The 27886-nt window shown below is 41.2% G+C and overlaps 3 protein-coding genes across 3 annotated transcripts; 2 read left to right on the top strand and 1 right to left on the bottom strand.

The window, feature by feature from the left end:
• Positions 1-139: 139 nt before the first annotated feature.
• On the top strand, positions 140-6763 carry pmpcb (peptidase, mitochondrial processing subunit beta). Its single transcript, XM_088923215.1, has 13 exons — positions 140-248; positions 959-1096; positions 1210-1296; positions 1602-1731; positions 2101-2299; positions 2412-2491; positions 3178-3290; positions 4011-4154; positions 4682-4842; positions 5290-5375; positions 5483-5571; positions 5772-5847; positions 6586-6763. The coding sequence occupies exons 1-13, from the start codon at positions 165-167 to the stop codon at positions 6648-6650; spliced, it is 1452 nt and encodes a 483-aa protein (XP_088779341.1). The 5' UTR covers positions 140-164; the 3' UTR covers positions 6651-6763.
• Positions 6763-17512, bottom strand: dnajc2 (DnaJ heat shock protein family (Hsp40) member C2). The gene is made up of 17 exons (XM_088923214.1): positions 17297-17512; positions 15239-15429; positions 14707-14782; positions 14279-14377; positions 13320-13461; positions 11820-11900; positions 11055-11120; positions 10416-10507; positions 10153-10274; positions 9230-9379; positions 8956-9044; positions 8723-8792; positions 8449-8630; positions 7864-7964; positions 7659-7769; positions 7258-7418; positions 6763-6902 (listed from the first exon to the last, which is right to left on the bottom strand). Exons 1-17 carry the CDS (start codon positions 17349-17351, stop codon positions 6834-6836), a joined length of 1857 nt encoding a protein of 618 aa, XP_088779340.1. The 5' UTR covers positions 17352-17512; the 3' UTR covers positions 6763-6833.
• A 391-nt stretch (positions 17513-17903) lies between these two features.
• psmc2 (proteasome 26S subunit, ATPase 2) lies at positions 17904-27219 on the top strand. Its single transcript, XM_088923216.1, has 12 exons — positions 17904-18102; positions 18550-18587; positions 19051-19132; positions 19686-19785; positions 20978-21109; positions 22687-22759; positions 24092-24187; positions 24695-24859; positions 25083-25170; positions 25885-26087; positions 26633-26729; positions 26933-27219. Exons 1-12 carry the CDS (start codon positions 18033-18035, stop codon positions 27088-27090), a joined length of 1302 nt encoding a protein of 433 aa, XP_088779342.1. The 5' UTR covers positions 17904-18032; the 3' UTR covers positions 27091-27219.
• Positions 27220-27886: the final 667 nt, after the last annotated feature.

Here is a 27886-nt window from a genome sequence, read left to right as displayed (position 1 = left end):
TCTGCAAAACCCCTGTACATTGGTGCAAGCGGACCAGTTTAACGTCACGGACTGCAACCCGGAGAACCCCATCTGCACAGAATCTGCGCAGAGCTGCACCCACCTGCGCTACAAGAACGCAAACCTGCCTGCGCATAGGCGCGGTGTGCACGGATATACGAAACATGGCGGCGTCCTTGCAGCGGTTTGGCTTTGTGGGAAGGGGTTTTCTGAGAAGTAGTTTATTAAAGACACACGCCTTAACCAAGGTCTGTAGTATCGGCTTGATACGTACTTTATATTATATCACAGCTACCTGAAAGTATTGGTCTTTACGATTAAATCATTTGTTAGAACTTTGCTTACAACGTTAGTGACGTCCATTAGGCTTCGAACTGGTGTTGTCGTCCAGCGAAACACGCTACCGTGAAGAGAGCAAGGGGACTGAATCCGTGTATCGTGTTTTGCTTGTTGTGGGGATCGGGACCTATGAGACTAATTATTTTTATTTAATTTTGGTGACGCGTGAGTCCAAAGCTATTTACGAGAACCAAAATAACCAGTGTACAGTAACAACAACAGCAATAATAATTGTAAAAATACGTTATGTAAACTCTTAAACCTAGGGATAATCTAAAATAATTCAGTCAATACTATAATTAAAATAATACGAAAGTACCGTCAAAAGCACAGAAATTATATAGCGTTGGGATGAATGACGGCGTGAAATGTACGTCCGAACAGGTAGATGTTAGAGTTGTCGGAAGTGTGAACCGAGCACATCCAAGAAGAAATGTTTGACAGGCTTCAGGGTAACAGTAACAGATTTCCAGAGTTATAAGGTGGAAAGGGACGACGGTTCTGAGCGTCATTATAATGTCATCTGAATCAGTAGTCCCACAGAGGCCTGTCTGTGCTGTCTTGTGTAAACACCGTTTCATTTCGTAAGTTTAGTTTTTGTGTGTATTTTTTTTAACAGCACATTATTGGATCGAACAGACACAGAACCACCCAGGCAGCCAGCCAAGTGATTTTAAATGTACCCGAAACTAAGGTCACCACTTTAGAGAACGGACTGCGTGTTGCATCTGAAGATTCTGGGCTGTCAACATGCACGGTGAGTGGCTTTTGCTACAGACGTTTTTAGTGAAAAATCAAGCAGCTCCTGTAGTGTTCTTAAATAAGTGCGGGTTTGGAAATGTTTTTTACCAATATGTGACACCCTGACAGGTGGGGCTCTGGATTGATGCTGGGAGTCGGTACGAAAATGAAAGAAACAACGGAACGGCTCATTTCCTGGAGCACATGGCTTTCAAGGTAAGGTAAGGAAAGGGCTGAGGGTTCAGTTTGTAGTCTAGAAGTATATTATCTAAGGTGGAGTCTTAGTTTTCTGTCAGCTGTCTTAATATCTCTGCACCTGAGTTGTTGTCATGGGTGTTCATTTTTAGAGTAAAAGGGTTATTGCATAGGAATATGAAGTGTGTAAATTCTGATGCTTAGTGTAAAACACGGTTAATGAATGTTGTAGTATTAAAAAACTAAACATACGTTGGGGTGTTGGCTGCATGGATAAGCCCCACTTTTTGCAAGGTTCTGTAAGCTTGATTTCCTGCTTACTACAGGGCACTAAGAAGCGGTCACAGCTGGATCTCGAACTGGAGATTGAGAACATGGGGGCTCACCTGAATGCGTACACCTCCAGAGAGCAAACTGTCTATTACGCCAAGGCATTCTCTAAAGATCTTCCCAGAGGTATGGCAGTCACTTGCTTTTGTGTCTTGACACATGGAGTGTGGAGAAGCTGCCATATATAGTAAATACGTGGCCCTTTTGCTTTGGAAATTTTATTTTTTTATGATTTATTCTTTGAGCATTTATATCTATTCATTACAACAGACAAAAGTCTCCCCAGTAAAGTTAGCCGCCAGCCAGCTGTGACTGGGATTCTCTAAGTGGCGGCATCCGATTGGCCGAATGCCTAATGTACTGAGCGAGCAAAACTTTTGAGTGAAAATCAGTAAAACGGAATATGAGATTTGTTTGTGAAATCGGTAGAAACGTAAGGTCGGGGACCTGTGTTTGTGGGATAAATCTGGGTATCTTTGTCTCCTGAATGTCCAGCTGTGGAAATCCTTGCTGATATTATCCAGAACAGCACGCTAGGCGAAGCGGAGATCGAGCGCGAGCGAGGGGTCATCCTGCGAGAGATGCAGGAAGTTGAGACAAACTTGCAGGAAGTGGTATTTGACTACCTCCATGCCACAGCCTATCAGTCGACAGCACTGGGCCGAACAATCCTGGGGCCCACTGAGAACATCAAGTACGTATTCCCAGGAGCCAGGAACCTGCGCAGGCCAGCCGCTTGTCCAATTTGTGAATGAGTGACACCAGCAGGAACACATGTGACCTGGTATCATTTATTTTTTCTGCAGAACAATAAATCGGAATGACCTTGTTGAATACATCACTACGCATTATAAAGGCCCAAGGATAGTACTGGCAGCTGCTGGAGGTCAGTTATTTAGACTATACATCTTCCACTCTCGTATAATTCCGACTGCCACTTGACTGGCAAAGTGACCTTTTTTCCCTCTCTTTGAGGAGACGTAACAATAAGGTTTAACCATGCCTACTGGTCATGGTAGTGCTACAGTTTCACCGAATTGCATGCTGTAGTTTGGTTAATTTCCCCGATCTTGAGATTTCCTAAATACAGTAAAAGTAGTATGGTTCAGTCTAGGATAATATAAGTTTCCTCACGTCAAGGAATTCAGAAATTTGGAAAGGTTCAGAAGTAAAACCATATTTTTAAGCATTAGTTGGGTATTAGGTGTGGCTTTTTCCTTTGGAAGCCACTCGATCTCTTTTAACATTTCTTTTAATAAAGCACACCTACTGTAAAGGCTGTAACGGCATAGGCCCCTGAATTAAATGACTGTAAATAATCTGTTCTGTCCTGGTAGCCCTGGTAGACTGGTGTGTGTGCAGGTGTTCAGTCCAGCTCTGGAGGAGCAAAACCAGCTGGTTACTGGCTTAACTGGACTGGTTTGCTAGCTCCTCCCAGCACACTGCAGCTTTACAGAGACCTGGTCAACCTGCAGACACACCGGCCCTCCAGGACCAGGACTGCACACCACTGTTGTAAATGACTTTAAGGAGCATGGATTAGGTTCAGGTTCTGTTTTCTGTTTGATTTAGGCGTGTCACACAGTGAGCTGATTGACCAGGCTAAGTACCATTTTGGTAGGCTGCCTGCCACATACGAAGGAGAGGCCCCAGCCCTTCCTCTGTGCAGGTTCACAGGCAGCGAGGTGGGTGTGCAGGATTCCTGCAGAGGGAGCACTAGGGCTCTGGGTCCTCTGGATCGTCACCATGCGTTTCCTTCCAGCTGTAATTCTGCCTGGCTGCGATGGGGAAGTATTTCAAAACAACTCACTGCTCAACTGACATTTAAGAATGAATTTGACACTTCTATCAGTATACATACAGTCATTACTATCTCTGGGTACCTTCTTTACAATAAGCTGTATTGTTGGTGCCCTTTTCTATTGGTGCCCCTGTCTTGATATCCTGAAGACAAGTCAAAAAGTATTATACAGAATTATATCTTTTATATAACTTGTTTCCACTGAAGAGTTTTCTTTCTGCAGGCCTTGCTTATTTTGAGTGTAGTCTTTCCAGTTTTATCTGAAACAGATTTTTCTAAAAGGTCCAGCTGGTTTCTATTTACTAGAATTTGGTGTATAGATTGCCATATGGTATACTGGGCTACCATGCTGAAAAAAATATAAGTATTAACTTTTTTGTGTGTTTTTAACATTAAGCTTTGTTTTAGAAAACAAATGTACCTACATGACAGATGATTAAAGAGGTGGCAAGTTAACACCATGTATATCCATCAGTGACTGAAAAAGTGCATTCCTGTACACTCCTTAACCTTACGTTAGAACAGCTCTGATGAGAACAAAGATGCTCAGCAGCTGAAGAGGGAGATAATGTGCTGATCCGTGCTGGAAATTCCCCCCTGGCAGGTCCGTGTGAGGGACGACAAGATGCCCCTGGCACACATTGCCATAGCTGTGGAGGCAGTGGGCTGGTCCCATCCCGATACCATCCCTCTCATGGTGGCCAACACGCTGATCGGCAACTGGGACCGGTCCTTTGGAGGGGGTGTGGTACGACACTCCTTTGCTCTTGCAAAACACCCGTGCCCGCTTGTGAATTCTGACATAAAAAGTGCCGTAACCTGTTCAGATGTTGTATGGAGGTGTATAAAATAATTGTAGAAAAATGCAGATTTTTTAAGAGCTAGTCCAAACATTCTGCCCAATACAAAAAATAGATTTGCTTTTCAACTTCTGTGCCTCAGTGGTGCAGTGGTTAGTCTTGATGCCTCATAGCTCAGCGGCCCTGGGATGCTATCTGTGTGGAGTTTGTATGTTCTCCCCTGGTTCACATGGGTTTCCTCCAGGTGCTCCAGTTTCCTCCCACAGTTCAACTACATACTAGTAGGTTAAGTGTCTTCTGGGAAAATTGGTGCGTGCGTGCGTGCGTGCGTGCGTGCGTGCGTGCATGCGCCTGCCCTGTGACAGCCATGCACCAATTGCTAGCTGGGTTAGGGTCCAGCTTATCTGCGACCCTGAAATAGAAGAAACGGTTAGAAAATGTATGGTCTTTTATGCCTCTTCTTTCTTCACTGTAGAATCTGTCCAGCACGTTAGCTCAGATGGCCTGCCAGGGCAATCTGTGCCACAGCTTCCAGTCCTTCAACACCTGCTACACCGACACAGGTCTGTGGGGTCTCTATATGGTCTGTGAGCCGAGTACCATTGCCGAGATGATGCATTTCACTCAGAGAGAATGGTAAGACATATCTACTGATGTCAAGAATAGCACATGCCTTTGACATTCCTTTTAAGTTCTCAGAACCCTAAATCTGGAATCTGGTTATTTTTAAAATATTAATCTGAAATAGGAGATTGGATGAATTGATATAAAACCAAACACAATTTTAAACACAGAAGCCAAGCAGCAGGAAATGAAGAAAAAGACAGATGAGGTATTTACTGTATGTCAAAAAGTTCAGTTACTGAGTATGAATAATTTTACACTAAGATAGAAACTCTTTATTCATCTCCATCCTTACAGAGCCTCCCTAGAACTGGTGCTGAGAACCGCTTTATTGAGTAATAATATTTTATGTGTCCTGGCTACTTTCAGGATTTAATTGTCATAAAATCGCCTTTTTCATTTTTCCCCATGTGCACTGCTAAGATTTACTTCCATTATTTTTCTAATGTGTTATTTCAGGATGTCCCTATGTACAAGTGTCACTGAAAGTGAGGTAGCACGTGCCAAGAATCTACTGAAAACAAACATGCTTCTGCATCTTGATGGTACAGTATAGTTGTAAATTACAAGAATGCTGCAAGAATCTAATACTGATTGGTGCAAAAGTTCTCAAGATGAAACACTGCTTTATAAAATGTGTGCTTTGCTTCAGGATCCACTCCTATCTGTGAGGACATTGGTAGACAGATGCTGTGCTACAGCCGCAGAATTCCCCTTCCTGAGCTGGAGGCTAGAATTGACGTAAGTGGAGTCTCAGCATTTCTAAACAGAGACATACGTACTGTACTGTATGTGCTCAAATCCTTAAGCCCCATTCTCAGATTACATCAAGTCACTTTGAGGCACAACTGTAATTTTCATTCTTGTATTTTCCATAGAAAAACTTCACATATTTCTGGCCTTGCTGAATAGTTTTTGCTTAAGTTGTTTTTCTCTTTCAGGCCATAGATGCCAAAACCATCAAGGATGTGTGTACAAAATATATCTATGACAAATGTCCTGCAGTTGCTGCTGTTGGTATGTTTTAATTATGTCAGCTTGATCTATTAAACACTGATGCTGCTCACTAAGACAAACCTTTGAAAATCACAATGTTGCCTGTAATACTAAAGCTGAAAATGTCTGGATTTATATATGTAGTTGTAGTTATATATGATGGAGTTTGTCCTGACTTTACTCTTTAGTTCTTACCAAAAACTAGCCAAGTATATAGGGACTGTAGAAGTATGGTGTAAAAGCTGTAGTATTTCATACAATACTCTGAACTTTTTTAGATTAACTTAAAATATATTACACATGCAACAGGTTCAGTAGCTTTAGAACTCAAAATTCTCCTTGAACCTTATCCACCAAGCATGTAATGTTATTCTAACTTATTGGAATTTATAATTGAAACTACACTTTTTCAGTGTGCTGTGCATGTCAGTTATTGTTTATGATTTGTTTTTTAATTCCTGTATTTCACAGCTAATGAAAATGAATACCACATTTTAAGGGCTGTATATCAATATTGCCTTAAATTCTTCTGATCACTTTGGACTCTGTGTATGGAAAAACCATTTGTTGTGTTTAAATAGTCAATTCAAAAAAGTTTTTACATACTAGAGCTACATAAAGTAATAATAAGACAATATTTTCACTGACCTTTATAGCATTTGTCTTGTGCACAATGACTTCTTGAATTTGGTTTAGATCAATCAGGCTACAGCAGTGCATCATTGTCCTTCTTCCTACTGGTTTGTTTTTTTTTCCCAGGCCCCATTGAACAGCTTCCAGACTACAACAGAATCCGGAGTGGAATGTACTGGCTGAGAACGTAGGACTAAGACCATGGCTATTTTATACAAGAACTATGGCTATAATTTACCTTTAAATGATTGTTCTGTGAAAATAAAGTGGTGTACAACAAAGAGGGATTAAAAATATTAAATGTTTGTTTGCATTTTTTTATTATAAAATAAAGACAGCACAACAACACTAAAAGAACACAGTTTATATACTTGTCATTTTTTACTTTTAGCAGCAACTTGTTCCTGGGCAGCTTTCTTGGCTTTCACCATCTCAACCAGCTCCTAGAGGGAGACCAGAAAACCAGTTTTAAATTACAGGGCAGCACCTTTACTGATCTTCAACATTTTAATTAGCCTTTTTCACACCCTGAATTGAATTTACTCCTTAATTTTTAAAGTATGTTCAAGTAGAACAGCATCTACAACAACAATACTGAAATGGTTTTGTGAAAGTATTACCATTTCCAGTACGTGAAAGACAAACCTTTTTAAAAGCTAACAAATGAGTTTACTTCAAATGATCTGAAATGAAAACAAAGTGGACTTTCACATGGGTTCTGCCACACAAACTGTGTAAAATATGGTGAAAGTTATTTACAAGTGGATGACTTGTGAAATATCACTGAAAGCACATTACCTTATATCTCTTCATACAATCCTTCTTAGTACGGCCAGGAACTGCAGCTGCAATCTTCTCCCATCTCTCCTGGGTGTTAACGGGAAAGGTCTTCAGCGCCTGCTCCAGGAGCTTCTGTTCCTCTGTCGTCCATGGGGCAGAATTTGTATCCGAGCTTGAAACTACAAAACCGCCAGAAGAGAATTCCTTAGACATCCAATAGAGTAGAAAGATTCACAGTACTGATGTAACCAGAAACTAGGCATCCATTCATCCACAAAAATTGTTCCTCTACACATTATTAAAAAGGTGGGTTAAAAACAGTCCTGTTCTTGTTATTGTGCCCACTCTGCTCCAGAAAATAATCAAAGGTGAAATCCTCTGTGTTAGTGTTTACAGGCCCTGCTCCCATCGTATCTTACCATCAAATCGTTCTGAGGGAACTGCATTGTCGACAGTCGGGGGCACGGCCGCATGCTCCTTTTTAAACTTTTCAAATGCTTTCTTGTTGATTTCATCTTTCTGGTGAGGATCTAAGGCAGAAAATAAAACAATATTTTCTTCTGTAAAACACGATGGAAAAGCATGTTTTAGAAATGAGAAGGCAAAGCCACATGATGCACTTACCGAGTTTTTGTAAATTCTTGGCTTTATTAATAACATCCTTGGCATTTCTTTTGATGCCACTGGTAGAGTGCAAATTCATGTAGTTGGCAATCACTTCCCACCTTAAAAGAAAATAAAAGCATGTCAAGAGAGCCACATGTAATTGTAAACGTTTTACATCTTTCTTCGGGGGAGAAAGAATGCAAGATTTCTGACCAGGAAATACTCTAGTTCATCTTGCAAACACAAACCAGGTAAGAAACCAGGAAGATAGATGGGGAAAAAACTGACTTCTCTTATTTGCAACTTTGTTCCTGATCTCTTACTTTATAAAGCGCCACATCCATAGAAGCGTATTTAGAGTATTCCTAAACCTCCCTAAACAAAACTTTCATGTTTAAAATCTGTTCAGCCTTTTCTAGTGGCTGAAAGGGAATAGGGTATATTCTACAAAGTCTATTACAGAGCAATTGTCTTTAAGAACATTAGAGCGATCAGAAATGAAAGGAGGCCATTTAGCCCATCAAGCCCATCTGCTCGGCCATAGCCGATGGATCCAAGGATGGCATCCGGAGGGGTGCTCCTCGCAAAGGTGACGCTCGTTACCTGGCGTTGGTTCCGGCAGGGAAAAGGTTGACGGCTTTGATGAGCAGCTGCAGCTCTTCCTCGTTCCAGCCCTTGCTCCCCCCTCCGGCTCCGCTGCTGGCCTGCTCGGAAATCCTGGCGGCCTGGCGCGCCCGGGCCTCCGCCTCCCGCTCCCTCTGCAGCTGCGCGTTCACCTCCTGCACCTGCACGGCACCCGCGCGGCCCAGCGTGAGCACAGCGTGGCAAGCAGCCGCCCTCGCTCCAGACCCCCTCGCCACTCCCCACTCCAACTTACGTGCTTTTCAACCGCAGCCTTGCCTTCCTGCTTTGTACTTGACGCAAGCTCTTCGTTCAAGGACTGTAGGCTACAGGGGGGAAAAAAATCATTGTAAAGGGGTCTAAAGGGTTACAGGTGATATAATGTACTAAGAAAATAAATAACAGGCAACATGGAAGCTATAACATTAGACTCGCGGCTTGAGTGAATATGCTCATGAGCTGGGAAGAAATTAAAATGGCTTTCTGTACCTCACAAGCTCCAGTCGATCGCAGAGTTTTTCTATCTCTTCCATCATCTTCACACTTTCAGCCTCATTGTCAGCAAAGTAATTCCAGTTCTTTAAATAAAGGTAGATGAGTCATAAACAACAACAAAGACCTCAAAAAAACAAGCCCAGTGTTGGTATAAAGAAAGTGACGGGACTCAAAATGGAAACATCAAAAACTTCAATCTTTATTGGGCCAGACTAATCCCACTAAATCCGACTTGAAACAAAAGGCCTCATCATAAAGTTTGGGGTACCTTGCATGTTGTCCTGAGTTTCTGCCTTTCCTTTTTGATGGCTTTCTTCTGGATCTCCTTCTCTTTCTTGGCCTGCAGCGCGGCCTGCTTCGCCTCCTCCTCTTCCTTCTCCTTGGCCAGGCGGGCTGCCTCCAGCTCGGCCTGCCTTGCCTGCACACAGCAAGTATGTTTTGCACATACCGCACGGAGGAGAAACGGTGCAAAGAGGCAGAATCAGAAGCTGTGATCGAGACATCAAATTTACACTTACAAGGAAAATAAAGAACACCATTGTTTTACAATGGACAAATATAGGAATGGCACAATAAATAATTCCAAACAACTGTCGAAATATAAGGAATACTAATGACAAACCGTCATTAGTACACAGAAAATATACATAATAACAAAGTCAACCCCATGGAGTCATGCAGAATCGTCGCATGAAACAAGGAAGAATGTTAAAAACCAAGAGTCTCTTTTTTTACTTGAAGCTTGTGGGCATCTGGAAAAAGCTAGCTACTGTGTTGTCAAAGCATATAATGTGGCTTCTTTCAAAAAAAGAAACTCTGGATAGCTTAGCTACTAGCAACCAGATATTCTAGTAGCTACAATGCTGGATGGGCCCTATGGCCTCATCTCATTTCTAACTTCTCATGACCTCAAAACCACAATCAGGTGCATCCAGGAGAAGACCACTTACGTTGCACTTATTATTGCAAACATCTTAATGTAAAAAAAATCAGAAACTTATTTAAAGTACAGGCTCACGGCCAATGTACAACAGCCTTTTCGATCATTACTTTTGAGAGAGAAGTTAAATATGGCCCCTCCTGTAGTTTAGCATCCTGGAGGCAACAGGCTTCTCCATGCCCACCAACTCTTCACGTGGAAAGTAAAACGCTAAGGACAAACACGCAGCATTTTGCTCGCTATTAACAGACCCGTTCTTTCTCCTCCTGTTCTTTCCTCTTCGCTTCAGCTTTGGCTTTCTTCTCGGACTCTTTTCTCGCTTTCTCGTCTTCCTTGAACTTCTTTATCCGGGGATCACAGCTGTACGCAGTGTCTAAAACAGAGGACAACCCTGTGACATTGATTCGGTGCCGGGAGACAACAGCAAGCTGAATCAGGACGTAGAACTGAAAACCTAAAAAACCTCCTTAATTCCTGTCGCCAGGCTGACACTTTTCAATAAAGCGCTTCTCACCCACTAATGTCCGTATTCTGTTCATTTCCTCTTTTTTTCGCTGTGCTCTAGACGCACGGTTTTGCTTTTCAATCCACCTTCTTTCATCTCGGCTAGAAGGCGTTGGGGAAAAACAAAATAGCATTAAGATGCAATCTTTCACATGAAAAACATGGCATAACGTCTTACTGTGATGCATATTTCTTCAAAAGACATTTGGCTATAAACAATAGGTTCCAAACACACATCACATTACATGAAATAAAATGTCATTGGTTTAATGAACCTCTTTCTTCTCAAAGTCAGTCAAATCCTTTATAAAAGACTGCACGTCAGCTAGTGTGATTAATCATATACATAAGGGGTCTCAGACTTGTCTTCTACTTTTTATTTCAACCTGAGTAGTCAATTAAATAATTCAACTAATTACAAATACTGTATATAGGATTTTTCTTGAAATCTTTTACAGCTGAATACCCAAGACGCTCACATCAGTACAGTTACTTAGAAATTACCTCAGAGCAAGGATAAAAGTATTAAAATTATGCAGCTAATTAAATAATTATGTAACCAAGAATGTCAGTGGAACAAAAAGCCCAAGATACAAGACCCCCCAGAAAATGAGTTCGAGACCGCTGATCTAAATTTCACATCACATACCATTCTGCTTTTTCCTTTTCTTCCTCATCCAAGTAAGAGAATTCTCTCCAAGAATCAAAGTTGTACCTGAGATTCAAAGGAAGCAAAGAACACATGAATTTCAGTTCATAAAACATTTCAGAGTGTATACTTCAGAGTGTCATCTGTGGAGAATACACTAATTTGCTGTCATCCATGATCTAAAACGATAATAGCAGAAAGTCAGATAATCCTGACTAATCTAGAAAGTACACTTTAAATGGTTAAAAAAAGAAAAGGACAGATGAAGTTAGAAGAGAATTAAACCACAAGAGCAGGAGAGAGAGTTGGTTGAGCAAGTGCACTCTTTACTTGCTCAGGTCTTTATTTTTAATATTTACTTTCATGGCTGTTATTCCTGCAATGTGTACTTTTATAGTACAGTAGAGCTGCATTTATAATGGTAATAAAACAATGCAAAAAGTAAAGAAAATGCACCCCACCAAGAATGAAAAAAATTACTGTAATGCAGTGTAAAGAGTATTATCATACCAGTGATCCAATTTATTAGTTTGCACATAGAATAACTTGAATTATGGGAGAGAACTTGAATTTAAGTTTCCAGAATTGACTTCCATTAAAATACTTAAGACCAGAAGTGGCCAACACTATTTCTGTTATAACAAAAATAATACTTCCAAAATGCTGGAAGGTTTTCCCTATAAGGTATTTAATCCCGAAATACCAAGCCTTTACTGTAGTTTCCTCTGAGAGAATAAGTATATCCTGTTTGTACATTTTACTTACCAAAAGGAGTAGAAGTTATCCACCTCTTCAAATGATGAATTCATATTTCCCAGTTTGGGGACATACTTTTTGGTTGTCCACCTGTTTATGTCCAAGAATAAAAAAAAAAAAGACACCATTCCTAGTGTGAGTGAGTAGCCTCCAACATGTTGCAAGATTAAATAATTTATAGACAGCAACCAGACAATCCAGACACTGTCCTCGGACAGTAGTTATTAAAGTAGTACAGCAGGTTCTTGACATTCGTAAAGGTGTAGAGACTGTCACAAATAAGTAATACTTAAAGTAAGCAAGTAACCCTCCCTTTAATGCTAATTAAGGTAAAACATGAATGCCTTCTCTGTGTCCCTGCCTCTGGGATTATCATGCCCCACTGTAAAGAAATGGACAATAAAACTGTCAGAAAGCCCCTTTAAAAAAAACTGTAATTCCCCATGCTGTAGACACAAACACTGGAGTGTTTATTACAATATAAAAACAAGACCACACTAACCCTCCCTTTTATGCTTATTAAGGTAATGTATTAGATCGAAGCTGATTTAAATTAACACTGATTAACTAAAAGATACAGTACAACAGTAATTGCAAATGTATAGTAATCAGACTGAGACGCACATGCTGGCTGGAGAGTACTTGGGCAGGGGCAGGGAGAGGCTCACGCACTACCTATATTCCTCTTGCTATCCTCATCTATTTCACCTCTGATCTGAAAGTCAGCCTGGTTTCTTCACACTCTGTTCTTCTGTCTCCATCCCCATCAGTCAGGCCACATCACAAATAAGCAATTCTGCAGATATTGAGACCCTGCCACATCTTATTGTTACAGAGTTGCTTTCTTCTCTTTCCATGTTGACAACTATTTTACGGTTTTACTAATCAATTGTACCAGAAGGTAAAAGATTCCTCTTCGTTGACTGTAAGGGACCAGTTTTACACAAAGCCTTGAATCCCATTTGTGAAGCAACTGATCACTTCAGCTAATGCAACACTGCACCTGTCTTCAAGTCTCTGGAAGAAACTGAGGTCTAACTTATAATCTAGAGAAGTGGACAAAACTATAGAGTATTGAGGACAGCACACAGCCGAATGCAAAATGACTGCAGGTCATTCACACCAGAGAATATCACATTTTACTAAATTACAAATGTATGCATCTTTTCCCCTAAATGAACTTGTTCAAAACTTGTGCAGAAATTAATTTAAAATCCTATTTAAAAGTGTCTAGAGACTAAGTTCAGACAATTTCGAAATACACGGAATACACAACTAGGGCAATGTAGATACATAAAATATAACTGTAGAAAAAAAAAATCCAAATTAAAAAACCTTTGTCACCACTTAATGACCATCATATTCAAAGAGATCCACACAATGACCACCATAAGCTAAAGGATTTAAATGCCACTGACTGGCTTCTGATCCATGCTTCTCTACCACTTAATTCTTGACTAGTTTAGAAAGCTCCGTTTTTAGTATCGTTGGTTTGGCTGGCTCACCCACCTTGCATTTCTTTCAAAAACAGGAGCAAAAACCTCAAAGAAGTTATCTTTGCCCTCACTCTTTGTAGGCACGGCATTGTCAAAGGTGGGATCCACACTGTCAAATGCTCGACGCTTCACAGGATCTGACAGGATTTCATTGGCTGAAAAAGCAGACAAATAAACAAGTATTTTTAAATACAACTAGCCTAACAAACCATTTTCACACAAGAAAGATGGTACTCGCCTTTTTAGCAGAGGTCCAATAAAAAAAAATAATTCCTGTACTAAAGGCAAAGATATCAGCAAAAACCCTGACAATCAACAAACTGCTGTTATAGCAGTGCAGGGAACAAAACAGCCCCATACTGGAATGACTCCATTCCAATTAATGCTTAAAGCCTAACAAAATAATCAGTGGAAAATAGGATCTTAAGAGGAGATGTAGCCCTTGTATTACATTGCAAAGACAATACCTCATTGATAAAAGAAAAATATATACACAGTTTTAGAAGAGGAAAGGAGTAAAATATTGTGGTATGTTCGCTACATGCGTGTGTAGGGTGCACCACTGAAAGCTTTTGAAGAAAACAGTCAATATAATGATATATTTTGAACTCTGAGTCCCAGGTTTTTCTCGTTGAGTGGAAAATGTTCATGTGAAGCAAAACAAAGACTAATCATACCTGTTCTTTCCCAACCTCTAGCTTTACAAACCCCATCTCCTATGCAGCTTCTGACTCAGTGCGAGATACAATATGGATCCGGTAATTACATACCTTTCCCTCACACCAAATGACAGCTGTCTCATTCTAGGTTCAGTATGGCTCTATACCAGTAAAAACAGTTCACACTATTCACTATTCTACTTGGGAACCATCATGACAAGTCTTTCCAAAGGGGATCCCAACTGAAGGTCTTGAAGTGTCTTGAATTACATCAGGTAGGACCCAGGACTCGCATTAAAAAAAAATGAATTACCTTTTGTTATGCAGGTAAAATAGTCATTGTCTCCTTCCACTATCTGCTCTCCTGCCGCTTTCCTCTTATCAGGGTGATGTTTTAAAACCATTGCTTTGTCTAGTGAGAAGAAAAAGAAAAGTTGTCGTCATGTCCAGCAGGAATCCCATGGGCTGGTGCCTATAGGCCTGCAAGAGCTCACTGCCCCCTTGGGGATCTTTAGGGAGAAACCAGAAAGCAGACCCACAGAAAGAGAGTTTCATCAGTCAGAAACATCTCTTGATTATATTAAATAAACTCTGGAGACAAAAACAGTCATTCACTAACAGTCCTGGATATTACAATTTTCTCCAGGGTTAGATCAATTTTAAACTGTGGTGGAAAAAATGGTAGATTTGCCAATCTGTACAGAATTAATTAGATATAAAGATGAAAAAAGAGATACGTACGAGCTGCTTTGATTTGTTTTTGTGTTGCTTTGTATCTTAAATGAGCCAATCCCAGAACAGCATAGTGATCTTGATTCTGTGAAACAAAAAATGAACACAATCACAGCTCACTGATGTCACAGAGAAGCTTCTGTTACATAACCTGTACCAGTAGAATTGTTTATCATGTGAGATAATATCTACAATGTAATGGCAGGGGAATTATTTATTTGCAGTGGTCCGAGCCCAAGCTTAATTCTATTAGGTAGGCAGTCTTCCCATAAAAATGGTGAGATATGTCAAAGCCATAAGCCATTTCAGAAAGAGCAATGCGTATTATGCATCACGGCATATGAAACAAGAAATCGTCTGAACAACAGTTTTTTAAACCTTAAACCTAACATTATCAAAAAGTCATGTATGATTAGTGCTTTCCACGCATCTATCCAATTTAACACAAAAACAGAAAAGCTTGGCACTTTTCACATTCCACGTTACTCTGCTACTCGCGTTTTTTAAAAAAAAGATTAAAAACCAACACGAACTACTGTACCTTCCAGTCCTTGGGATCCAGTGTCCTAAGCATGGGAAACTCCTCCAGCTGCAGTTCTTCATCTTCTGACTCTTCGGACAGCTCCTTCTCCTCCTCCAGCTCCTGGAAGGAAGCTGACAAGTTCCTGCTCCTCCGCTTGAGGAATGCCTCGAACCACCGGCCCACCGGCTCCACCTGGAAGAGCACCGAAGCTGTGAAGACGAGAAGAGTTAGTGTCCAAACCCAAACAGCTTGTTTCTCAAATCTCCCGGTTCTTGTGTCCTTGCCTAAGGCCAAGAGGGAGCAGGAGATGGTGCATCCCGCTAGATCTAGTCAGATAACAGAGAGTAAACCCCAAGGGGACAACGGAAAATCCACATGCAGACAAGGAGAACGTGCACACTCCACCCAGAAGGTGCCCCAGTCTGGAATGCAAAGCTGTGCTCATTACCACACCACCACACCTGAGATGGAAGACTAGAATTAAAATCAAATGGCATATTAAAATTGTGCCTTGAGAATGCTCGAGATGGAAAGGTGCTATTTAAGAATAAAATCTCAATAATAAAGTTGTAGTAAGGACTCATTTCAAATATTGTGTTCAATTTTGGTTGCTGTTTTATAGACATGAGATGGCAGCTCTGGAACCTGTCCACATTCACATAACACATTCCAGGGCCTAGGAGAATGTCCTGCATTGACAGACTGAAAGTACTGAACCCTTTTAGTGCTGAACAGAGAAAACAACAAGGGGACCCCAAAACAAGTATTCAAAAGCCTCAAAAGGTATTGATAAAATCAACACAGAGGATGCCTTTGGAATTAATGGTGAAAAAAGAACCAAAAGGTACAAGTGGAAATGACATGTAAGTGCATTTAAAACCAAAAAGAGGAAGCACTACTTTACCCTAAGGGCTGTGGGAGAATGGAACAGGCTATCCAGTCATGTTGCTGAAGCTAACACCCTGGCTTCTTTCAAGAAATGTCTGGACCTTTGGATCAATTAGCTACTAGCTATCAAATAGACCAGATGCACCAAAAGGCCTCTCCTTTGTAACCTTTATTAAATTTTATTACAGTCCAGTGGTAGGGAGAGAGGACAGATAAAGACAGGAGGGCAGGAGTGATTATTTTTTACCACGACATGCTTGACATATTGAATGACAGCCACAGCTACAGTAAAGATTGCAGGCCTTCTCTCTTGAACTGGTTTTAGAAGCGTCAGACATTTAATTAAAAACTAGAAATCCTTTTGAATGTTCAAATCACTGCAGTTTTAGGAATTGGAAAGCGAAAAGAATGCTACACAAAGTTAACATTTTATTTTCATGTAAAACATTTCTAACTTAAACCTCATCAAAAACTAAGACATTCCAAGATATTACTGGCGTTTAAAATCATATGCATTGTTTAAAAAGCTGATGTTGACTTAAAATAGACCAGGAATACTATTACAAGCAATAATTAAGTACGAAAGGCTATAACGAGAGGATACAATGTAATAATTTTTGTTGCCTGTTCCTCAAAAGGTATAGTTTTTTCCACCGCATATAAAAGCTACAAAAACGACACCAGAGGGAAACGGAGGCTTATATCTGTTGCAGAATCACTGCGACGCTACAACTACCCAATTTACAGATTGATAAACATACATAGACCAACTCTCCGATGATTAAAAGTTACAAAGTGCCGAGTGTGCCGAAGACGTCTGTACACTCGCAGGTCGAGACACCCTAAGTAAGTCTCCATAGTGAAAATGAATACTTACCATAGTAACTTAACTTGATAATATTGCTTGAATAAAATAAATGAAGTTATATTTAACAATCCAGTCAAGACTCTCGTTCGACACTGATCAAAGTGAACTGGCATGTAACAGCAATCAATTAATGTCTAAGACTGTAACGTTTACAGATAAATCTGGCGTTCAACTCTTTAGAAAGGTGCCGTGAATTCCGTAAAAGCGGCTCCCACGGCAGGAACGCATCCCTTTATGCGGCACTGCACACCGCTCCAGGTTACTAAAATAATAAACGGCTTCAATCAGCAGGATTTCCACAGGCTCAATGACTCCCTCACCTGCGATGGGCTTACAGACAGCTGTAACCTGCCCTTCCAGCGCTTCCTTCAACATCCTCGACCGTTCAGTTGCCTCACTAGAAAATCATTCACATGTATTATTACGAATACAATGTTTCTTAAAACAGTCTCGTCCGGTTTCAGGGTTCACCACATGGAATCGCCGTTCAGCCCCAGGATCTTCCAGGGCACTTCTTGTGCAACAACTGCAGTTCCGTGGTCACTCGCAGAGCCCAAGATCATTGGTTCCTGTTCTGCTTATAGCTGTTGTTTCTCATGCCACGAAGATGACTTAGCATGTCGTATCAATGTCTTGAATATTAGGGCAGAATTAAACTGAACTGGCGAATTATCAGACACACCAACGTTTCTGTCTTTATTTAAAAATTCAGTAACCTTCGTAATAAACAATGCGTTCTAGATTTCTGTTGCAATATTGTGTCAGATCATACAATGTAAAAAAATAAATAAATTGGTTTTTGTAATTAAAACATTATGACCCAAGTCACGTGTTGTGAGAAGGGTTTTTATAATTATCAACTCTATTACTTCACCGGTATAACATTATATTAGACAATTTAACTCGAAACTCCGCCACTAATTTCCGGTTAGCTCCACAGAGGCTGCCGGGAGAAGCGGAAGGAAAGCAAACCTGCTGTGTAATCCCCGAATACTCGCAGGAGCGATCGTGTTTAGACAGAAATTAAAATTAAAGCGAAAACTCGAAACGTGCAAGATGCCAGATTATTTGGGAACTGAGCAGCGCAAAGTGAAAGAAGATGATAAAGAAGAAAAAACGATCAGGGGTAAGTCAGTACTCTTTTTCAATGTTAATGCGAAACAATTACAAGTAGGTGTCTAAAATGGATCAAACGCCGACGATTAAAGTATTGTCGCATAAGTAGAATCTCTTATTTTTTATTTGGTTTTGAGTCTGCAGTGTTTAGTATATAGTGCTAATCCCGATTACCGAAAGTTTAAACAATCGATCCTTGACATTGTTTTCTTTGTACATAGTAGGCCCAGTGCCCCAGTTTCTGTTTGAAAATAACAGCAAGTTGATTGGTAACAATTACACCGCCTGTAATGGTTTAACGGTAATTGTCTACCCGCCCTACAATAGTTTAGGTAACTCCTCACAAGAATTACGTCTTGATGTTTTTACCTTTGTACAATGTTATTGAGTCAGTGAGTTTTGTGTACATTGATTTAACCGAATTCATTTTCCTGCTGCTTTTGTGTTTTTTTTTTAGCTTTGGATGAAGGTGATATTGCCCTTCTGAAGACCTATGTAAGTTTCCGCCCCGTATTGTTCGGTAATTAAAAAGTTAGATCCGAGTAGTTGTCTGGCACTACACTTCAGTTAATAGCAAATAACTCTGAAGCTCCGAAATCAATTAAGTATGTAGCCTAACTCACTCCTTGCGTTTTCTGTTTGTTGTTCTTCTTGACGGTTTTGGCACTCGTTACTTACTTTTCCATTCTCTTCTCAGTCTCACAGTTGCTGTGGATCTTGAACTGCTGTCAACTTATTATGTTCAGCGTAAAAATGATTTGATCACCGGCCTAAACATGTGCATGTGATTATTGTATGGGTGGGGGGTCTGAGATAGAAAAATAACTCATGATTTTGACCAATTAGATATTTGCTGTATATCGCTTCTATAAATGTTTGCTGCTTCAGATGCCTAAGTATTTTCTTTGCAGGACAAAAAAGCCTAAAGCATCCTGCTTGTTTTTTTTATCTGTTTCAGGGCCAGAGCACCTACTCTAGACAGATCAAACAAGTGGAGGATGACATTCAGCAGCTGCTTAAAAAAATCAATGAGCTGACTGGTGAGCCAAATGCGTATTAAACTTTCCATCAGGAATCCAGTGACGTTTGTTCACAGTTTCGTTTATCACACACAGATCAGAAGGGTAGTTCTCAAGGTTTGCATCCGGAGGTGTTCCATAACAAGGTGTTTCTCCTGGCTACCGGCTCTTCCAGTTGCTTGCAGAGACACTAAATGGAAGTCAGGCTTTCTGAATGCACTGAGAACACAGCTGAGCTCTCACGGCAACTAGCCTTTGCTCCAGATTGTGGCTGCTTCTGTTTTAGGAGTAGCTGTGCTCATTAGTCGACCATCATGGATTGCTGTAAGATGGGCTGTCTCAGGAATTTTTCTCCCACAAGTCCATTCAAATGAAAATACCTTCTCGCTCAGTAACCCATTAGGAAAATTCACATATATATATATACACATGTGTACATTACACAGCCCGGCTAGCTCAGTCTGTAGAGCATGTTCCTCATGGGATTAATGAAGTATGTATCTATATCTTTTTGTTTCAGACCTATTTATTAGTGACTCCTGGGAGTGATATTGGGTCTGTTCTTTCTGTTCAGGTATTAAGGAGTCAGACACCGGACTGGCTCCTCCAGCGCTCTGGGATCTGGCTGCAGACAAACAGACACTGCAGAGTGAGCAGCCACTGCAAGTGGCAAGGTATTTCAGTGTTTTAATCCTGGGCGTCCGTCCTTCATTATTGACTCAAGCAAAGTGGCAAAGGAATTGTCTATTTTAAGATGTACACATCCAGAGTGTTTATTAGGTTAGTCTGCACAAGAGTAATTTGTTTGCATTCATATAATTTATGCCGGCGTCACACAACACAACTTTTCCTAGGATTTTCGGTCAGAGCCTTCATTTACATAATCTTACGAGTTGTAGAGAGCCGCAGTTCTCTCAAAAAATCAAACTGGTTTCTGTTGTGCGGTGCTCCTTCTTATTCCTCTGCGCACCACCTTGATTTGGTGCAAAAATGAGGTGACCTCGCGGTACATTTTATCAGCAGCCATATCACTCTGCAACTCGCAACCGACAACCCACTAAAGTTAAGCAGGTGTGAGCATGGTCAGTACCTGGATGGGAGACCTCCTGGGAAAAGGTAAGGTTGCTGCTGGAAGAGTGTTAGATAGGCCAGCAGGGGGCGCTCACCCTGCGGTCCACGTGGGTCCTAATGCCCCAGTATAGTGACGGGGACACTCTACTGTAAACGGGCACCGTCTTTCGGATGAGAAGTAAAACCGAGGTCCTGTTCCTCTGTGGTCATTTTAAAATCCCAGGGCGTTTCTCGAAAAGAGTAGGGGTGTATCCCCGGCGTCTTGGACAAATTCCCCATTGGCCCTTACCAATCATGGCCTCCTAATAATCCCCATCTATGAACTGGCTTCATCACTCTGCTCCTTTCCCCACTGATAGCTGATGTGTGGTGAGCGTTCTGGCGCTCTATGGCTGCTGTTGCATCATCCAGGTGGATGCAGGACATTGGTGGGGGTGGAGGGGAGTCCCCATTACCTGTAAAGCGCTATATAAGTGTAAGGAATTATTATTATTACTTAGGATATTTGGAACTGTGATGAAAAGTCGTGAGGGAATCCTATAATAAGTCACCCCCTATGATTCCTACTCTTATAATTTGACACCCTCTGGGACAGAAAAGGCAGCGAAATTCAGCACTGCAGTCGTTAAATTTGACGTAGTCTCCGACTAGAAGTCGTGTTGAGTCCTGTAGTGTGATGCTGGTTTTAGCTACCATAATATCTTTAATTTTGCATTAGATTCCTGTCCTGTGTGTAGCGGAACAAAACAGCTATGTCCCAGAATGATGGATTTCATTTTTACTGTGTTCAAACAGATGCACCAAGATCATTAATGCAGATTCGGAGGATCCAAAGTACATCATCAATGTGAAGCAGTTTGCCAAGTTCGTAGTGGACCTGAGTGACCAGGTTGCTCCTACAGACATTGAGGAAGGGATGAGAGTTGGGTAAGGAGACATGTTCTGAAACTACATGGGGGAGACTGTTTGAAAGCTTGTAAGTTGGCCTTCTTCGTGTGGGGTTTTACCTGATGCTCTTCCAAAAAAATATGTTCTTGCCTTTTCCCCCCTAGTACTGCAAACTTACTATAGGGGAGGTAAATGGGTTATGTGAGAAAGTGGTGTTTTACATGTGCTGTATTCACCGATAGTGCTAAAAAAAAAAAACTTTAGACTAAGGAGCACTGTTGGCTGCTTTTTCCATATGGAAAAATTTATCTGTAGAAGATAATATAAGAGATAAGACATAAGATCACTTTATTAGCCATATACAAGTTATTGTATTAGGAATTTGTCTTTTCGCATACCCCAGCTTGCTCTCCATGAGACACACAGACAGGGAGAGAAGCTTGGGGTCAGAGCGCAGGGTCAGCCATTTATACGGTGCCCCTGGAGCAGTTGTGGTTAAGGGCCTTGCTCAGGGGCCCAACGGTTTAGGATTCCTCTGCCGGCCGCGGGATACGAACTGGCAACCTTCCAGGCACAGGCGCAGATCCTTAGCCACAGAGCCACCGCACCGCCTAGTAGTGTGTTTTTACAGCTCAGGAACAAGTAATAGGTTTATTCCATGGTGAAAAGAGAAGAAAGGAAACGCAACATTTTGTCTGTGAAGCCTTCTTCAGGTGTGGTAGTTTTGACAGTTCTGCTTTCTAGCATTGTGAAATGACTAAAGCTAACTAATATTCATCCATGAGTCTTAAAAGATGTCCCTTCTGACCCCTATACTATACATTGTAATCAATGTGTAATGTTATTTTATATTTTATAAAAAGGATACATTGTACACTGATTTCATTTAATATATCAAAGGATTTTTTTCTTTAAGCATGATTAATCACTTTTTTCCTAATTAAGAATTAAGGCTTTATGTTTTTCCATTAAGTAATTTAACCCTATTTAAACTTCTCGGAAGGTAATTGTAAATTTTTTGAATGCACATCCTAAGTTATTGTGTAAAATCTTTTTATTGGCTCTGTAGTCAGAGCAGAATTAGTAGCAATTTGAAATTCTGAATTAAGCTTTCCCCCACAGAGTGGAAATCATATGCAGGCATCCCATAAAATTTTAAGTTATGCTTATGTTTAAGTTTGTACCCTGCAGAAGTTGTTAACTTCTTTTTCACTTAGAGATTGTGTGAAACATGCAGTTTGACCAGGGATGCCCAAACATTTGCATACAACTGTATGTAAATCCCTCTGATTAGTTATGTAGTGCAAACACATTACAAATTTATAAATGTTTAATTATAACAATGGTTAATTACTGACCATTAAAGCGTAGTTAACTTAACAGACCACTGCTCATATGTTACATGATGTTTATATTGTACAGTAGTTATAGTATTTAAAGTAGTAAACAAACCTTGCTAAACAGTACATTGAATTTAGTGTAGGATGCTTAGACACAGTTGTTTATAAATCAAAGAATGCCTATGCTGTATTTAAGTAGTATGTGGAGGTATTGTGTAGATTTATACATCTTCACTAGGTGGCAGTGTTTCATCATAATGCTTGTTTGTTTTTCAGTGTTGACAGAAACAAGTACCAGATTCATATTCCACTGCCTCCAAAGATTGACCCCACTGTCACGATGATGCAGGTGAGGACTGTGGGGCTCTGTGCACTGCTGGTGGGGAGGCTTGGGACCAGTCCAGCTTTCAGGCAGAACAGCAGCATTCTCTCTCATGAAAGCTAGGGAGGTCACTGACTGAAAGCCAGGGCTTAAATCAGTTGGTGACCACAGGGAGAGCATATAGAATGTGCAGTTTCCAAATCATGTGTTCATTTCAAAAAGAATCCGCAGGGCTGTGCTCAAAAATGGCAATAGGAGCATCCTTTTCATGATAAACCTGATGCATGACCTTAAAGGCTCACATCCACATAACAATATGAACACTGGAGTGAAACACGAACCAGAAGGCACAAGTGACAACTTTGGAAGTGCATTTGAAAACAAGGGGCACTTCTCTACCCAAAGAGTTGTAAGAGTCCATGACAAGCTGCCAAGCCATGTTGTTGAAGCCAGTACTTGGAATCCAGTGCCCTGGCTTTTTTCAAGAAACAGTTGGATAAGATCTTTGGATCAGTTAACTACTGAAAAAGCAAACGAGCTAGACGGAATGATTGGCCTTGCTGTAACCAATCGTTCCGATTGTAGAATACAAGCGCCTCTCCATTGTACACATCCCAAGCAAAGGCTTTCTTTTTTAAATGTTTACCCCCGTCTGCCAAAACAGACTCGTCTGCATCACAGTAGTGATAATTCTCTTTAAAGGAATTGCACAACTTTAGGACTTTGAACAGAGGATCGTATAGTAGGGAAGAGTTTAACATTTTGTGGTGTGTTGTGCCATAACTCTGTAAAAGCATGAAATACAAAAACGTGCTGGACAAAAGTACACGGGGACAAAACCACGTAAGATCGCGAAGCCTTGTTTATTAATCAAACACTAACAAAACATTCTGGATCTTTTAAGGGAATTTGATTGTTTATTATTTGATGTCCAGATGTTCAACACTTATTTGTTTCTCACAGTTTTGTGTTCTGTTCTTTTGTGACTTGTGCACTTTTGTTGGGGTGCTCTTCTCTCAGGTTGGTTTTCTAAAGAGTGGGAATCTGGGTGATTGCCTCAGCTCTGCTATCGCAGTATATATAATTATCATATATAGAGTTTAGTAACATGACCAATTACATTTCTGATATTTGTCAGCAGTAGGCTTCCGGTCATGAAAGCAACACAAATTGCCTCTACGTTCCGTTTGTTTTCCGTTACACACCCACAACAATCACGCGGTCTACACCAAGTGGGCTGGGTGGTGGCCTCCTTGTTTACAACCATGCTTCTGTGCTTGTGCAGATGAATGATGAAGTCCAGGTGGGATTTTTCTGAAGAAAGCCCTGTTCTGATCTGTAATTTTCTACTCTGTCCAGGTGGAGGAGAAGCCTGACGTGACCTACAGTGACGTGGGAGGCTGCAAGGAACAGATCGAGAAGCTGAGGGAGGTGGTCGAGACTCCTTTGCTTCACGTAAGTGTTTTTTTTTTATTTCTTTATCAGTTTTCAACCTTTCCCTTTGGTTATTTTCATTCCGTCATGGTGGAAGGAACTTGTAATGCACAGTGAAAAGAGACCTGTTACCAAGTACAAGGAATCTGAGACGTGAGGCAATATGATCCCAATACGGATATTCATTTTTTTAATGAATGGAGAACAGCTCGATTTTAGGGGTATTATATTTTAACTTGTAGTGTTAATGTACTCCATCTATGTGAAGCAGAAGCAAAGGTCTGTTCTGCACTTCCGCCAGACATAATTCAAATTCACACTTGCTCTTAAAAAAGCATGACCCCCCCTCCCCCCCAAATGCTCCTTAGTCTAAAGTTTTTTTTTAATTAGCACTAGCTAATGTAAATGTACGTGTTTGAATTGCTTCATGGTCATGTATGAATGCCATATAGGCCTTCAAGGGCTCCTTAGTTCTGCTGATGAGCCTCCATGGTATGGAAGACACCCTCCTGTTTCTCTCCCCTCCAGCCTGAGCGCTTTGTCAACCTGGGGATCGAGCCGCCGAAGGGGGTGCTGCTCTTCGGCCCTCCTGGCACCGGGAAGACGCTGTGCGCTCGAGCTGTGGCCAACCGCACCGATGCCTGCTTCATCCGAGTCATCGGGTCCGAGCTCGTCCAGAAATACGTGGGGGAGGTGAGGGAGAACTGCCATTACAGGCCCATCCTTCGCATGGTGGGATTAGTGTTTTAGCCCAGTTTTGACTGCTAATGAGCAATTCCTTTAATGTATTGCTTACACATTGACAAGTGCGCTACTTAGCCTGTGGGACAGGATTTGATGTTTTTCTCCATAACTTATGAAGTAATTGCTGGCGTTTAAGGCTTTAATTGCGATTGGCTTGTTTGTTCCCTGCTAGGGTGCCAGAATGGTCCGTGAGCTGTTCGAGATGGCCAGAACAAAGAAAGCCTGCCTGATTTTCTTTGACGAAATTGATGCCATTGGAGGTATGGAGCTTTAGCCTTAGTGTTTGCACACTAGGTAGTCGCTTTGAGGGAATATTAACCAGTTGTTTGACTTCAGACATGAATTGGCAGACTTTTTTTATTGTTTTTCCAGTTATTTTGTAATCGGTGAACCAAAAGTCAAAACGTACACTTGTACACACAGGAATCAAGTAGAGTGAGGCCCAAGTATTTCTGTCCTCACAGTAAAGTTTGATAATTGCCAATCATTTGTAAAAAGACACTGTGCCTCCTAGGTAAGCACAGGGATGAGAGCTGGGAAAAGGACAGGGTTCTCCTTGAGTAACTCTCCATTCTGCAAACTGCGAGCTCAGCTGCAGGAGCAGTACAGCTCTCCCCGATGGCACTACAAGCTGTCACCCTGCAAGTCCCAGCGTACTGCTGTGCAGTAATCCAACCAAGAGCATCCCTGACACTTGACTGATTGTTTGTCAGACCTCAGTTACATCAAGCAATGCCTGGATTGTAGGCCTCAGCCTGCACTCCCGCAATGCTTTTCTGCTGGTTGAACCAGTCTCTCTTTTTTTTTACTGGGAACAGATCATAAGGCCAGTTCTACCCACTTTCACCATCAGAAATATGAAATCCCCTAAATTCACTGACCTCTTAAATAGATTAGTAAAGCAACCTTGCTGATCTCTGCCAGTGCTCCTGTCTAAAATACCGAGGCAACGCGTGCTTGGATGTGTCTGGCAGGGGCCCGTTTTGACGACGGGGCCGGGGGTGATAATGAAGTCCAGAGGACTATGCTGGAACTCATTAACCAGCTGGATGGCTTTGACCCCAGAGGGAACATCAAGGTGTTGATGGCCACCAACAGACCCGACACTCTGGACCCAGCTCTAATGAGGCCCGGCCGGCTGGACCGCAAGATCGAGTTCAGCTTGCCTGACCTGGAGGTGTGTTTGATAGATGCAGTGCTTTACTCAGCATGGAGGCAACATTCTCATTATAGATAGATACTTTATTGATCCCGTGAGGGAAATTGCAGAAATATTATCTTACTTCAGGTGTACTCAACGATGACTTGTAACAGTAATGTGCCATAAGGGTGCGCATTCGATTGTTATGCCATTTTTGAATCTGAAAAGGAAGTCGTGCCACGTGGCTTGAAAAATGTAATTTCATAAATCCTACCTTGTGATTATTGAAATTCTGTAATTGGAACGTGTGGAACTCGTAATTAGAACTGTAATTGGATCTAGGCTGCAATACCATCCAGAAATGCTTTTATTTGCTAGGTTACTATTACATTTTAAGATTTTTTTTTAGTCTGCAATGGAAATAAGTTTTTTTGGGGGGAGGAAATGTCTCAACAGTGACACGTAGGTGGGTTTAAAAAAAGTGTTCTTAGCGTCACGTTCTTGAGCCCTTAATACAGGACAGATACAGCAGCTTGAAAATAGGAGTAGTTCTTGGTGTAAAAATGAAATCTCTTTTCCAGGGGCGTACTCACATTTTTAAGATCCACGCTCGCTCCATGAGCGTCGAGAGGGACATCAGGTTTGAACTGTTGGCCCGCCTCTGTCCCAACAGCACAGGTGAGAGCCTACTTTTGGGTGTATGCACACAGGACCGAATACTGCTACCTTGAAAGATCAAGAGGCATGTTTAGGGTTTTTTTTTAATTAAGCAAAAAGAAAATGCACTGTACAAGACTAACTTTAATTTGGGGAAATGAACAACTTGTATTTGAGTTCCTTTAACTTGTCCCCTGACTGCCCCTCCTACTGTGCTGCTGCAGGTGCCGAGATCCGCAGTGTGTGCACAGAAGCAGGCATGTTTGCCATCAGAGCCCGCAGGAAAATCGCCACGGAAAAGGACTTCTTGGAAGCTGTGAATAAAGTCATCAAGTCATACGCTAAATTCAGCGCTACCCCACGATATATGACCTATAACTAAATCAGTTGTCATTGAAATAAATGTTTAGGATGACTTTCAGTTTTAACCTGTATAGACACAATCATAGTGTTGTTTGTTTACTTTCCTGTAAGAATTGAGAAAATGAATAAATCCTCTTCATCACACCCATTAAGTATTGTTAATGTGTTATTAAAAAGTTGTTTCAGCACTAAAGCAAGGGGGTTAGGCTGAACTATTTTGAAAATATTTCACTTGGGAGGATGATTTGTAATGACAAAATAGAAGATACCCCATTCTCACAGGGTCAATTGCCATTGCTGCTGAAACATCAGTTGTCTGCTTTGAATGGGAGAGAGATTTATGGGTATTAATATAGATTTTAAAAGTCATGTTTCACCTATCATTTAATTTGTCCATAGACAGGGGGAGCAGAACCCTTGGCATAAGCACTGCAGGTGGTTTGGAAGTGGCAGTGGCTCCCCATGGAGTGTCTGAGCCCCTCAGACTGGGTGAGAATTAAGTGTCCTGAAGGTGTGATTGGAAATTTCAGCACCTATAGGCGTAATTGTAGAAGGAAACATTGTACTGCAATAAACTAGCAGCAGATCGAGCTTCAACCTGTGATGAGGAAGACATTCGAACAAGCAGTATCCTCGGCCTGGAAGCCAGTGAGTCAGTGATGTTCATCCAGTGGAGTGTTGATGTCGATCTGAATACACCAAGTGTATTCTCCATACTATTGCTCAAACAACTTTTTAAAAAAATGCATGGTTATTTATTAATTAAAGAGGTCACAAACGGGCCTAAAACCCAAAAAGGTTACAGTCAAGCTTTC

Source organism: Atractosteus spatula, chromosome 8 (assembly GCF_055471065.1).
Source record: "Atractosteus spatula isolate fAtrSpa1 chromosome 8, fAtrSpa1.hap1, whole genome shotgun sequence".
In the NCBI taxonomy this organism is placed as follows: domain Eukaryota; kingdom Metazoa; phylum Chordata; class Actinopteri; order Semionotiformes; family Lepisosteidae; genus Atractosteus; species Atractosteus spatula.
Note: the sequence above shows the minus strand (reverse complement) of the source record. Positions and strands in the feature narration are given on the sequence as shown.